This window comes from Notamacropus eugenii, chromosome 2, assembly GCF_028372415.1.
Source record: "Notamacropus eugenii isolate mMacEug1 chromosome 2, mMacEug1.pri_v2, whole genome shotgun sequence".
Taxonomy (NCBI): Eukaryota; Metazoa; Chordata; class Mammalia; order Diprotodontia; family Macropodidae; genus Notamacropus; species Notamacropus eugenii.
The window spans coordinates 355,001,604-355,016,909 of NC_092873.1; the positions used below are offsets into that span (position 1 = coordinate 355,001,604).

The 15,306-nt window shown below is 39.1% G+C and overlaps 1 protein-coding gene across 3 annotated transcripts in view; it reads left to right on the top strand.

The window, feature by feature from the left end:
• The first annotated feature begins 1,670 nt into the window (after positions 1-1,670).
• Positions 1,671-15,306, top strand: part of CDK12 (cyclin dependent kinase 12) — a 68,315-nt gene continuing 54,679 nt past the window's right edge. For all 3 annotated transcript variants that reach the window (XR_011975188.1, XM_072646289.1, XM_072646288.1), the window contains exons 1-2: positions 1,671-3,261; positions 7,899-8,786. Coding sequence is in view for 2 of the 3 variants with exons in the window: in XM_072646289.1 (XP_072502390.1) it covers positions 2,192-3,261; positions 7,899-8,786 (1,958 nt within the window). In the remaining variant the exon portion in view is untranslated. The remainder of the gene's footprint in view (positions 3,262-7,898; positions 8,787-15,306) is intronic.

A 15,306-nucleotide genomic window follows, 5' to 3' on the forward strand; every position in this document is an offset into this window, starting at 1 on the left:
CTTCCTTGCCTCACATATTCAACATCAGCTCAACCTCATTATACTCAGAGTTAAATACCATTTGAAATGTCTAATAAGTAGTTGGGGTAATGTGGGACTGAAGCTCAGGAGAGAAACTATAGATTGGCACATAGTAGGCACATAATAAATTCAAGATATTTAGAAAGAGAGAACAGTAGCATTTGGAGAGATGAAGAAAGGCTTCACATAGAAGATAATACTTGAGATATATCTTAATCAAAGAGAAAGATTAGGTGAAGAAGAAGAGAGACTTGTGTGGAAAGCCACTTTGTTTGGATCATGGAATACAGGATGGGCTAACCTTATTGATTCATCAGATCAATCACTTGTAGATACAAAATAGTTTGAAGAAGAAAATTAGGTGAACCAGAGAAGCCTTCATAAAGGAGATAACTGTCTGAGCTGAGCCTTGTAATAGGGACTCGAAAAGTCTTTACCCTGAAGAAGCTTACATCTTATGGAGGAACCACCTTTATACACCATAAATATAAGATATATACAAAGTATATTATATATTCAAGGTAAATAACATATACCAAGTAACTTTTATACACACACAACATGAAGGAATTATACTGCCAAGGTTAAGAACCTTGGTGATTAGAATAGATGGATGGATGGATGGATGGATGAAGAGTTTACAACATGCAAAGCACTGAAGATACAAATAGAAAAGATGGACCTGTATCTCAAGGAGCTTACATGCTATTATTGGAAGAGATAAGAGAATATTTTGTTGTTGTTGTGTTTTTCCTTTGTTCTCGAAGAGGACCCTGACATCAAGATGATGTCATGACTTGCAGTTGACTTTGGTTTGAGGGAGGGAGGGCTGTTCAAGGTCACCAGCCTCACTCTCTTCTCCTGAGCCATCTGGGTCCAGTGGCTGATATTCATCAGGAGGACTGGAGAAGACCCAGGATGTACTGGGAGACCCTCGCCCTTCAAGGCTACGGTCTTATAGCATTCTCACTTTGAGTGAGATGCACCCATTCAATGAAGAGGCTTCTTTAAGTAGTTACTCAAGGGGTGGCCCTTTTAATAAAAAAAAATCAAACTGAGAAGGGAAGACCCTCAGGGTTCCTGGGTAAAGGACAAACAATAGCTATGTAGTTTCAGCGGCAGGTCAAATAGGGAAGGAGAGCAGAGTCTTCGCCAGTAACAAGAAAAGTCTGGAAGTGGGAAGAGTATTGAGGCAAAGATCCTGTGGGGTAATGGCCATGTTTTCAGACTTCTCTAAGAGCAGCTGAGAGGTCCTCTCCAGCAGCTGAAAGTGTATTGGTAAAGTTGAAGGCACGCGCACTTACTCTGTAAGGTTACTAAGGAAGCTGCTAGCTAAGGTAAACTCCCGATAAAGTTTTGTTTAAAAAAAAGCAGGATGTAGCTTATCAATAAAGATTTGTTTTAGTTTAAAAAAAGAGGCCATGTATAATCTCGCGAGAGGTCGATGATTTGTTCGTCATTAGTCTAACCCGTTCTCGCGGAGTTTGGTAGCGCCTGGAGAGGAGGGAATAAGGAAATAAGGAAGGGGGAAGTGGCCAGAGGCCGGTGTGTGTCTCGCGAGAACAGCGTCACTCTCGCGAGGTTTGGGCTGCATTTCCCACCCCCACCCCCAGCCTCAGCTAAGTGCCGTTTCGGTTTAGCCTAGTGTGTGTGAGTGTGAGAGCGTGTGTGTGAGAGTGAGTGTGTGTGAGGGAGGTCTGAGGCGAGGGGAGCGGGTAGTGACTTCCCCAGGAAGGAGGGACAAAGGGAGCGGGGGGGCGTCTAGACCTCGGGCCCCCAGCGTCAGGAGGCCTCAGGGCGAGCCGGGCTGCCGGCTGGGGGAGGGCCCGCGCAGCCCTCACAGACAGGCCCGCCCGGAGCCCGAGGCGGCCCCACAGCTCCAGGGGGCCGGCCCGGCCTCTCCCACCCCTTGCGGGGCGGGAGCCTTTGCCTCTGCAGCTTTTAAGGAGCTTTTTTTTTTCTGCCTCCCCCTCCCGGGGCGCTCTTCCCTCCACCTCATGTAGGAAGGGGCTGAGGTGTAGGGAGGGAGGGGGGGCCAGGGCGGGCGCCTTCCCCCCCACCCCTCTTCAGGAGGAGACTCTTTGCTGTGAGTGAGTGTGGAGCGAGGGTGGGCATTGACTTTGGGGATTCTGGGGGATTCCTCTCCCCTCTTGAAGTTAGGGGAAGGGGAATGCCCAATTCAGAGAGACATGGGGGCAAGAAGGATGGGGGTGGAGGGAGTTCCGGGGCCATGCATCCATCATCTCTGGGTGGTGGCGGCAGCTCCAACAGCAGAGAGCGGCATAGACTTGTGTCCAAACACAAGAGGCACAAGTCCAAGCACTCCAAAGACATAGGCTCTCTGGCCCCTGAAGCAGCCCCACTGAGCACCATGATCAAGCCCCTGGTGGAGTACGACGACATCAGCTCTGATTCGGACACCTTCTCTGATGACATGGCCTTCAAGCTAGAGAGAAGAGATAATGATGATCGTCGGGGTACTGACAGAAGTGACCGGCTCCACAAACACCGCCATCATCAGCACAGGCGTATCAGAGAGCTATTGAAAACCAAGCAGATAGAGAAGGAAAAGAAAGTGGAAAAAAACCAAGAAGTCTCCAGCAAGTCAGTGTCCACCAAGGACCGAGTTTCTGGGACTTCAAAACGACTGAACGAAGAGAACGATGACTATGGGAAGACACTAGTATCTAAGAGTAGCAGTAACAAGGAATCCAGGTCAGCCAAATTCCATAAGGAGAAGACTCGAAAAGAACGAGAGTTAAAGTCTGGACACAAAGATCGTTCTAAAAGTCATCGGAAAAGAGACCCACCCAAAAGCTACAAATCAATAGATAGCCCCAAACGAAGATCCAGGAGCCCTCACAGAAAATGGTCTGACAGCCCTAAGCAGGATGACAGCCCTTCTGGAGCATCATACAGCCAGGAATATGATGTTAGTCCTCCAAGGTCTCATACCTCCAGCAACTATGACTCCTACAAGAAGAGTCCAGGTGGTTCCTCACGAAGACAGTCGATTAGTCCACCTTACAGAGAACCATCGGCCTACCAGTCCAGCACACGTTCACCCAGTCCATACAGTAGGCGACAGAGGTCAGTGAGCCCGTACAACAGGAGGCGTTCATCCAGCTATGAGAGGGGGAGTGGTTCATATGGTGGTCGTTCACCTAGTCCCTATAGCAGAAGACGCTCTAGCAGCCCATTTGTGACCAAGCGCTCTGTGAGTCGGAGCCCTCTTCCCAGGTATGTGATCTTTCTTTTCAGTTCTTTGCCTTGGGAGAGGATGGGTTGTGGGGGAGAAAGACTGCAATGCACTGAAGGGCCTGTGCCTGTCATCAAGTAGTCAGGACCACCAATGAACAAGAACTTTTGTTGTTGGCTACATATTAGAATAGATAAGCCCTTTTAGTTTCTAGCAGACCTAGTATCTTAAAAGTAGAAAGTTTACATGGTAAAAACTACTTCCGTGGTTGGTTCCGCAAGATGCATTGTGAACAGCCACCTGTTCCCATTCACAGGGTGGTCCCACTGAAAAAGGATGAGGCTCTGTGGGGTCAATCCATATTCACTGTTTGTTAATTTTATTGTTGTGATCCAGATGTCCTCAGCTTGACAACCTATTCTTAATTAAAAAAAAAAAAAAACAGCAACAAACCCTCCATTTTTGTTACCTTGAGGATATTTGGACAGGTTCATTTACAAAGCATTCTGTTGTTCATCATCCCCACTCCCTTTTCCTATTAATCTAAACCATTTTCTTCTAGTTAGTATTTAAAATTTATCTTCTTTTGAAGCATGGTAAGGCAGAAATTGGCGATAAGAGAAATCTTTTTAGCTCCATCATCAACTTTCCTTGTGACGGTGGACTAGTCATTTCCTTTCAATAGATTGAATTAATGTGTAACTTGATAATATCCTTAGAGAAAAATATTCTTTTCTAGTTTGAGATTCACAGCTTGGAGTAAACTACTTATGGAAAGTTTTTCTTCCTCTTTGTTTTTATTTTCAAGGAATAGGAAACAGCACCCTTTTTTCAAGCATACTCTTACTTGCTGTCACTATGTTTAACCATTCCATTTTAAAAAATTCATTTAATGGAGACATTAAACTACCCTTCTGCCTCTGTGTGCCAATGCCATTCCTAGGAGTGAAGCACCATTCTTAAGAGAATTTTTAATAAATCTGTAAGGGTGTTAGACTAGGTGATTTATAAAAATGCCCCTTCCAACTCTAACATTCTGTTAAGTTATGAGACTGTATAAAGGCTTCTTTAAGGGAGCTGGAGTGATTTTTAAAGAATTAATTGTTCCACAGAGTTTTGGCAGTTTGCTTATGAGTAAATTTTATTGAATATTTCATAGTTGTTATAAAATAGTTTTCTGAAAATGTCATTAGTCCATTGGGTTTGAGACTACAGGAGTTCATTAATCTGTAAAATTAGGGTACTATATTAGATGGTTTCTAAGGCCCATTCCAACTTTACTGTGTGACATTCTTGAAATCCCAAGCTTCATTCAAGGCACAAAGCACAAGAACCACTTTTTCCTGAGGCCTTTCAGGATCCATGTTGTTAAGTGTTCCCTTCAACCTTCCTGGAATTACTTTGTGCTTTTGTATACTCTGTATACGTTTTGAATTTGCTTTTCTGTCTATGTGATGTTTTCTCTCTTCTCCCCAGTGGAATGCTTCTTGAGGGCTGGGATTGTTTTGTCTCTTCAAAACCTAGCATAATTCCTGGCATGTAGTAAGTGCTCAATAAATGCTTGTTGAGTTGAATTGAAGAAGCGCTAGCAATAACTGCCTTTTTTGAATAGCTGTTTTTGGACAGTGATAGAAAATACTCCATCTCATTCCCTGTTTCTTTCCGCAGCCATGTTGAAGCTTGTCGTATAGTGATATAAATTTTTTAAAAATAGAAGGGCAGGATGCAAATTTGCATATTTAATTCCTGGAGTCACAGTCATTTCTGTAGTATTTTTGTTTGTACACAGGACATCAGTGTTTGATATTGTCATGTGTATACATTCCTCCATTTCAGTGGCAATCCAAATGGTGCCAAAAGTTCAGTGCACACTTGTCATAGTGGACTGAACACGAACATGTGGTGTCTTTCTGTGTCCATCTTTTGTGGTTTTTTCTTTTTACATTGTCAAAAGGAAGCAGGCAGAGTAGGCACTCAGAGAGTTTTTAAAAAATTAATTTAGACTGGCAACACTATTAAAGAAGCCAGAAATTCTGCATTAGAAATTACTGTGTTGTAACCATAATAATTATACTTCATGTTCAGGTGGGATTGAATTGGTTAAATTCAGTATTGTAGATTTAAATTTGGAAGGAGCCTCAAATACCATCTAGTTCAACGCGCTTATTTTGCATTGATGAAACAGACCCATTGAGGTTGTGACTTTTCCAGAGTCACAAAAGTAGTAAAGCATTAGAGACATAATATGAATCCAGGACCTCTTACTCCATAGCCAGTGCCCTATCCACTGTACCATGCTGCCTTCCCAAGAAGATAAAGGTTTCTTTTTTCATAAAAGGGGAAATAAAGACTAAAATGCCTCACTTCAGCTTCCAGTAGACCTCTCTGTTCTTGTGGAGAGAGCTAGGACTCACATCTGACACAATCATGGTGATGAACATTGTATATTCTTTACTTTTACTATATGGTTATCCAAACATAGGGCATGGGACTAGGAGTCAAGCCCTGAGTTTTAATCTAGTTTCTCTCACATAATAGCTGTGTGACTTTAATCAAGTCATTTAACCTATGGGCTTTGATTTTGTCTTCTGGCAACTGGGAATTATAACAACTACCCTGTCTGCATCATAGAATAATTAGGAAAATCAGTTCAGCAAACATTTTAAGTACTTATGTACAAGGTATTGTGGGAGATAGGACATAGTTCCTGTTCTTGAGGAGTTTACAACCTAGTATTTAAATGGAATGAAGTATGTGAAAAAATAATTAGAAAACTGTAAAGTACTACATACACAAGATAAGGTAGTAAAATTATTACTAATAATTCTGTAGTATTTCCTTCGGGAATTTGATTTAAATATTATATTGATGAAAGACTAAAGACAGATGGCTATAGTTAGTAGCCTTCAGCATGAGTCAAAGTAAGTAGTGGAACTTTTGGGAAATGTTGCCAAAGTTTTCCTTGAAAAGAGGAGGGAATTTCATTTTAGCCCTGTTATAATGACAGCCAAGAAAATCCTTTCTTTCAGTCAGATGTTTAAAAGAAGAACATAGTATCCTTCAAGTACACCCACATTTGATAAATCACCTACAGATTTTTTATTTCCATAAATGTGCATAATTTGACAATGGGTTTATGTTGAACACGATAGAATATGACGGTAAAGTTAAATTTTTATCAGTGACTTTCTGGAGCAAACTTGCAAAATTACCATAGATGAAGTTGATAACCAAGAATAGACTATTGGAAGAATTTGTGGTTTGTCCAGCCTGATTTTTAGCAGGGGTGCTTCTTCCTGTACTTCCAGGACTTCATAGACACTTTAATCAAATGGAATGAATAGTAGTTCAGATTTGATTTAGGTTTCTTTCATATCAAGGTTAAGTTTTATTTCTCTGTTTCTTCATAGTTTCCTTCAAGGAAGGGAGGGAAGGAAGCAAGGAAGCAGGCAAGGGAGAGAGGAAGGGGAAAGTTTGGAAATAAAGAATTGCCCTGCCTTTATATGATCTGAGTTCCTGAAAAATAGACTGTAAATCAGAACATCTTAAAAGGGGGCAGGGTAGATATCTCTTTTTTTTTTATAAGTCCTGAGTTTAATCTTTTTGTAAAACAAATAATTGTAGATTTTTGTATGTTTTTAAAAATTCAAATTTTTGTCTTTACATTTGGATACAGTGAGGAAACACCTGTAATATTTAAACAACTAAAAATACAAAGTAGATTGTTTTAGCCCTAAAGAATTTGACTGAAGTTTGAAAGGTAAACAGGTACCTAGTCAGTAAATTTGGGTGTCTGAGGTATGTAAATTATTTTTATTTCGTACAGAAGATCACAGCTTCAGGAATCTCTTTAATATTTTCACAACTTTTAAAAATGTTTGAAATTAAAAATCTAAAATCTTTCTCTTTTTGTGTTATTATTATCATTGCCCCTTCAATAGTACTAAAGAAGAGTCATATTTCCTTAGCCTAGTGAGTAGAAAAGAACTTACTCTTGAGTGAAATGAGAAAAATATAGACAAAAGCTCTTTAACAATTGGCCTGTTACACAAGTATGACATAGTATTGTTAGATTAAGGTATGCTTGTGTCTGTCAGCTAGGTAGCCCAGATAGAGTTCTGAAGAAACATCTTCCTGAGTTCAAATCTGGCTTTAGACACCAACTTGCTGTGTGACCCTGGGCAAGTCACTTAACCCTGTTTGCCTCTGTTTCCTCATCTGTAAAATGGCAAGGCTTTCTGGCAAGAAATTAAATCTTTGCCAAGATAACCCCAAATGGGGTCACGAAAGTCAGAAATGACTGAAAAACAACTGAACAACAGATGCCTGTGTGTCCTGTGGCAATCAGTTTCTGTCCATTTATTTTTAAGGTAGATCATAGGATCATAGATCAAAAACTAGAAAGGGTCTCAAAAGCCACTCCCTCTTTAAAGAGAGACAGTTAGATAGAAAGACAAGGAAATTGAGATCCAAGTGACTTGCCAAGGTCACACAGATAATAAACAACAAGCAGAGTTTGAGCCCAGTTCTAAATCTAGAACCAGAGTTTCTTCCACTATACTGTAATATATGTTAATTTGAGCAATGTTTTTACCATCTGCTAAAACTTACTTTACTAATTCTATTTTCCTTGAATAGTAAAAGATACATTTTTATCATTAGTCTCTTTTCCCTACAGGAAATCAGTGAAGTCTAGAAGTAGGAGTCCTGTATATTCTAGACATTCATCTTCCCACAGCAAAAAGAAGAGATCTGGTTCACGAAGTCGACATTCTAGCATCTCACCTACCAGGCTCCCATTAAACTCCAGCCTAGGAGCTGAGCTCAGCAGAAAGAAGAAGGAAAGAGCAGCTGCAGCAGCTGCTGCAAAAGTGGATGGAAAAGAGGTGAAGGGGTCACCTGTAGTTTTGACTAAAAAAGAAAACATCTCAGGAGAGACTAAAGAGTCAAGCCTTGAGTCTAAAAAGTTATCTAGAGTTTTAAAACCTGAAAAATCTGCCTCAGATACTGAACTGGTAAACTTAACACATCTGAATACAGAGATTAAAACTTCTTTAGATACAGGAAAAGTAAAATTGGATGAGAACTCTGAGAAGAAGCATCTTGTTTCTACTAAAGACTTGAAATCACAGGGATCAAAAGACTCCAAACCCATAGCATTGAAAGAAGAGATTGTGGCTCCAAAGGAATCAGAGACAGTGGATAAAGAGGCCCTTCCGCCTCTCCCCACAATTACTTCTCCACCCCCTCTACCAACCACCACCCCTCCACCTCAGACACCTCCTCTACCACCTTTGCCTCCATTACCTGCTGTTGCACATCAACCACCTCTGCCACCTCTCCAACCAACTTTTAGTCAGGTCTCTAATTCTATCACTCCAACTTTGTCATCTTCTACTCACCCAAGGACATCTGCTCTATCCTCTCAGGCAAACTCTCAGCCCCTTGTACAGGTTTCTATGAAGACACAGGTGTCCTTGACAGCTGCTATTCCACACCTGAAAACTTCAACTTTGCCTCCTCTGCCACTTCCACCCTTACTTCTTGGGGAGGACGACTTGGATAGGTAAGTCTACTAGATGCATTTTTAAAAAGTTAACCCTGATACTCTGCATGTGAAGTTATATATGTCTTCTGTTTAGATTTATGTTTAGATCTGTCCACCTCAGCACTGCTTTTAGCATCACTATTATGAATAGGGTGCATTTTTGGTGTTTGACTTTTACTGGAAAAGGGCAGATCTAGGGCTTCCATTAGTTACAAAAATTTGTAGTAATAAAAGAGGTATGTTAACCACATCACTCATTTTATTTTTCAGTAAGACTATTTCTGATTCAAATCAAAGGTTGTTACTTTTAAGGTAAGGCAGCATGGTATAGTAGGTTTGAAGGTAAAATTCAAGTCAGTAAGACAGATCTGCATTTCATACTAGCTTTGTGACCATGAGTAAGTCACTTAACTTTAGTTTCCTCATCTATAAAAAATGGAGGTAATACCTTACCTATTAAACCCACCTCACCAGGGTTGTTGAGAGGGCCAAATGAAGGAATATACATAAAATGCTTCACAAACATTTATAAATCTTAAGCTGTTATTTACCAATTTCTCTCTAAAAGGTAAGGAGTAGATAATAATTCCAGAATCTGCACAAATGAGAACAGTTGAGTCACATAGGATTATGGGAGGGTGGCGTTGAAGCATAAATTTGATTTTATGGTAGACATTTTAGAAATTGGTTTTACCTGTGTCCGCTACATGACTGGCCCTAGTCACTACCAACAAACATAACTGTTTAAGAATTTACGTGCTATGGCAACTCCATTTGTTACTGTTTCTTGCCATGACTTCTTTTATTCCCCTGAACCTGGATTGCCTCTGATGCAACATTCTTTCTCTACACGCAGAAAAATGAATTTTTTGCCTTCCAGTTCAAACCTTAAACTTCAGATTTCCTAAATGATATTGGTAGCTTGAATAGTACCTTTCAGCTCTTCAGTCTTATTTTCAGTCATTCCCAAACTAATTCAGATGTGACTTTCAAGAAAGAAAAAGGCATTTTGAATAGACTTTGTCCTTTTCTGTTTGTATCAGCCCTCCATAAATTTTTTAAATGACTTGCCATGTTCACTCCATAGTAGCCAGTAATTATGACCGTAAGATCTAAACTTTAGGGCTGGAAAAGGGACCTTGGCGATCCATTTAGTCCAACTCTCTCTTTTTCCAGATGAGGAAGTTTTACTTGCTCAAGATCCCATAGCTTATAAATTGTTAGAAGCAGTATTTAACCCAGGTCTTCCTGATTCCAAGTCCAGTCCTCTCTCCACTATATTACAGTTCCCTCTTATATCATATACCAAAAATTTAATAGTAATAGCAATAGAAATACTGTTTCTTGAATTTATATAAATTTATATATTTGTTGGAAATGCTTGCAGGTCCTCATAGATTAAACATGATTTTTTTTTTAAATGTAGTTTTATTGGGAAGGGAAAGGAGCAGTCTTTATCCTCATTTAAAGGGACTGTAACTTAAGAATTTTGTCTTTTGTAAAGGTAGCTACTTTTTAAGTCAAATTGAAATTACATTAAATTATTTTTACATTATTTTAAATACTTTTCAGTCAACTGGCAATGTATCCACTACTTGATTTTGCCTCTCGGTTGGATTGTTTTTAGTAAAGCCATACCGAGATGGAAAGGAGAATAAAATTGTCATGTGTATGTACACAGGAAAAATTGAGTATGAGATAGGTTTTGGGGAGCAGAGCAGTAAGAGACCTATTAAAGTCCTTCACTGAACTAGGAGAATTGGTATAGGAGAGTTGTTCTAACCCCCTCCCCAAAGTATTATATAGCTATTTGAATTTTGACATTTCAAAAGACCTTATTTCCCAATATAATTTTTTATTTTTTAAATGTGCTACTATATTGGACACTTGTAAAAGACAAGTGAGTTGGTAAGTGGAATCTTGAGGTAATTAAGAATATTTGATCATAACATTAAATGTATTTATCATTTTTTTAGTTCAAGAGTTTGCTTCTGTTAAAAAAAAAGAATTTAGGGTTGTCCCTTTGTATTCTAGCCTTTCTCATTTATATGGAAACTAATTTAGTAAACTGAATATTTGTATTATTGTGCTTTCTTTTTGAAGAGAGACTAGAAATTTTCTTTAAATCAAATTTGCATTTTATTTTGAACCAGAGACTTGTTAACCCTGTCTCAGTCTAGGAGTAAGCTAATTTTAAAATTTGATTTCATTCCATTCCTTGTAATTAAAGCTGAAGATCAGTGTATAGGAAATATTGCTGATTCATGATTTCAGAAAGCAGAAACTTGCAGGCACATAACTCATAGCCACTAATCTTTTGTTAGCATTTTGTCAGGACACATTAATTGAGGGTTTCCCTTGGAAATGGCTAAGTTATATCCTCTTCTATTGAGAGAGTCTTTTTGTCTACTTAACTACATAAATCTTTCTTTCCCTTCACGTACTCCATCATGCTTTCAATGTAGCCCGTCTTTTGCTGACAACTTGGTTCAGTAGTTTATCTTTGTTATATGTTAAGAGGAGCAAGCTACACTTGAGATCAGATTTTAGTTCTTATAATGGCACATATTTACTGTTGATGACACTGGTTGAAGATTTTGTTGATGCATGTCATGGCTTTTGTTGCTTTTCTTTTAAAGGCTTCAAAAATGAGTAGTGGCTTATTTTTCATCAGCTTGTTTTGCAGTGGGAAGGAAAGGGTGGGTGATTGCATTATTAAAAGTTATGCTGTTGAGATTTGAAAAATATTGGCAGTTCAACTAAATGCACATAATTTATCATCATGTAAGCTAAATTGTAAATCCTGGGTGTTTTTAAGCTGATATTTATATTATACTTTAAGGTTTGAAAAGGGCTTTAACCATGTTTGACAGATGAGGAAGCTGAAGTCAGGAGAGGCCAAAGTGGCTTCCCCTATTCTTGCCAGAGCCTCAGTGACTTGTCAGCTAGTAGTGTCAGAGGCAGGATTCAAACCTAGCTCCTCCTGACTGAAGGATGGATGTCCAGCAACAATCTAAGGTGCCTTTGACTAGATAAAGATTCCATGGAAAGGAAAGGTTTTAGGTAAAATACTAATAAGAACTCTTAGGAGCTCTTCTGACTACACAGCTAACCTGTTCAATACTCTTAACATTCTACTACCTTATGATCATAGTCCAAAAAGGAGATGCCAAAGTTTGTCATGGGACATGACAATTGAATTCAATTGACATCAACATTTCTTGGATCTAAATCATCAGATAAAGACTTTTCCTGACCACTTTCTTGTGTTCAGATCCCTAATTAGACTATACCCTTCCTGTGCCTGCCACATTCCAAACAATGGGGTTGAGGAGAATCAAGATTATGTTAATCACAAAATGGAATTTGTTGTAATAATAATAGACCTGTATTGGTTTTGTCCATGTTCACATATATATTAGCCAAGATCCATACTTACTGTAATGTGGAGTTGCTGTAAGCCTCAAGCAGTTTAATAAACCAATATACTAATAAACATAAGTATGTTTCAGGCTGATAATATAATTTTTCATTTTCTTCCCAGAAAAAAACATTTTTTTAAGCATAAATTTTTGTTGATATCTTTTGTTTTTAATCACCTAAATTTCCCTATATTCCTCCTTCTCCCAGAGTCATTCCATATAATAAAAAATAGCTTTTAGAGAAAAAAGAGGAAGAGAAAAAAGTTAGCAAAATGATCAGTTCATAGAAAGAAGTCTGAAAATATATTCAGTGTTAAACATCCATGGACCTCTCACTTCTGCAAAGGAGCAGGAGAAATTATCCTCTCCTATCTTTTGGGCCATGCCCTTTTTTTAAAAATTTTGTAACATTCACTTTGGATTGTTTTGTGCTTATTATTCTTTCTGTTATCCTTTTTTCCCCTTGGCCCCATTTCACTCTACATCAGTTTGTATGAGTCCATATTTATTTATTTTCATCATATTCCTCATTTCTTAGAGTACAGTGATACTCCAGTAGATTCATACGTCACAATTTGTTTAGCTATTTCTTGGTCAATGGATATCTATTGTGTTTCCAGTTCTTTGCTACTACTAAAAGTGCATAACCTTTTCAATGATAACACTAGTGTTAACCAGAAAACCCTAGAAATGACAAAGCATAAATATAAAATTTGGAATGATAGTGAAATGATAAAAGCAAGACAGTTAGTGTAGATGTTCTTCATATCTATTGGGGGTGAGAGGGGAAAAAAGGAAACAGGTTTCTGTAGCATAATCTTTTTAAACTAGATAGAAAGAATTTATGGAATCAGTGGTTCATAGACACAGAACTGGTGAAGGTGAGGGAAGTTAAGTCTTTCTCTGGAAGTCTTTTTTAAAATATAGAATAGTTTCTTGTCCTTTCTCTTCTTTTGATTTCCAGATTCTGACAAGTTTTTTTTAAAGTAATATAGAATGCAATTTATGGATAAGCTATGCCAATTTTTCCAGAGAAGGCTTTGTACTGTCTTTCTAGACACACATTTAATTAGCCCGGCTTTGCTGGATGTGATGTAATATAACACATCAACATAATATAGCTGAATTGTGCTGTGTTAGACTCACTTGTCATGTTTTTCTAATATGGGGTTAAAATGATGGAAGAAAATTGGAAGGATACATTTTACACCAACAGTAGTAACTTTGTTCATTGCTTGATTCTTACATGTTGAAAGACTTTCTCATTGATGCTTTTGGAAAGCAGTTAGGCTTCTCTACACAAAGAGCAAAGTGCTTTTAAAAGTACATTGAGGGAGGTAGAGCCAAGGTGGTGAAGTAGTGGGAAGAAAAATACAGCAAGCTACCTACAACACATGGACACACTCACACACACACAAAACAAAACAAAACTTCAAACAGATTTTGAAAACATCAGATGAAATCCTAGTGGGGATATCCAAGAAGAAGGTAGGAGGAGACAGGTAGATAGAGAAGTCTATGGTCCTTGGGAGCAGGGTCTACCTAGGGACCTTCCACATGGAATATTTCAGTGCCCTGGGAGTCCATGGGTAAAGAGAAGTCCCAGATCCATACCAGGGCATCACAACCTTGTACAGGGTGTGGGAACAGGTGCCAGTTATTGACAGCTTGGTCTTTTACTATTGAGACACAAATCCTGGACAGACTGAGGGGAGGACTTCTGTCCAAGAATAGTGTTCTAAAGTAAGAACTGATCATAAGCCTTGGCTACATATAAGAGAGGAGCCAGTTTAAAAGCAAGCAGTAGTATGACTCACACTGGAGGAGCAGACCAGGGTCTCAGTTCCAACTGGTAGCCTAATCTGAAGGGGCAGCTAGGTGGCAGCACTGGATAGAGTGCTGGACTTGGAGTCAAGAAAACTCACCTTCCTGAGTTCAAATCCAGCCTCAGACACTAGCTGAGTGATGCAGAGCAAGTTATTACTTAACCCTGTTTCCTTCAGTTTACTCATCTCTAAATGAGCTAGAGAAGAAATAGCAAACCACTCCAATATCTCTGCCAGGAAAACCCCATTTAAGTCGTTAAGAGTCAGTCATGATTGAAAACCAACTGAACAACAACACGGCTGATCTGAAGCCTACAGAGGAATAACCAAGATAGAAATCCCAGACCAAAGGGAAGTCTGCAGTTTCGTTACTATGAACTAGCAGAGCTTTCCAGCAGCACTATGCTGAAAATCCAAGGGAGCACAAGTCCATGGGCCTGTTGCTCATACTAGAAACCAGGTGAGGAATTTGCAGAGCTCAGACCTAGAGTAGGTGGTGGTTAGATTTGTCCTGTGTCAGCCTTCTTGGGGAGTTCTGAAAGGTGGCAGGCCTTCAACCTGAGCTGTCCCTGAAATCACAGGATAATGCAACATTCAGTGCCCCAAGAAAGCCGCAGCAGGGCCAGCCCAGACATCTCCTTTGAGGAGCACAGGGCATGGGCTAGACAAATGAGCAGACAAAGAAAGAATCCTCCCGTCAAAAGCTAGCATGGTGACAGGGACACTCAAATCACACCAGAAGAAAAAAGCTTCAAAATAGCTACAAGTAAACTGCCAAAGTAAAACGCAGCTTGGGTACAAATTCAGTTAGGATTATTGGAAAGAATGAAGTAAGAGTAAAGTTTTTATAAATGAAATCAGAGCACCCAAAAAAATAGGGAAAGAAATGAGAGCATTGGAAGAAAATGTTGGAAAGGAAATTAACAAAGGTGACAAATAGTGTGCAAGCAACAAATTCCCTGAAAATTAGAATGAACCAAATAGAAGGTAATGCCTTCATGAGATAAGAAACATAAAGAAATAAGAAAAATAAAGTCAAAAAACTGAAACAAATAGAAGAAAATTTAAGGTTTCTAATAGCAAAATACCTGACCTGGGAGATAGATTGAGGGGGGGAAAAACTGAGGCTCTTTAGATTATCTGAAATCAGTGAGCAAAAAAAAAATTTGAAGCCTGGACATCATAGTTCAAAAGAAATCCTCAAAGAAAACTGACCAGACCTCTTAGAACCAGGGACAAAGTGGAAATAGGAAGATTTCTCCTTTTAAACTTCTTGAAAAAAATCCCAAA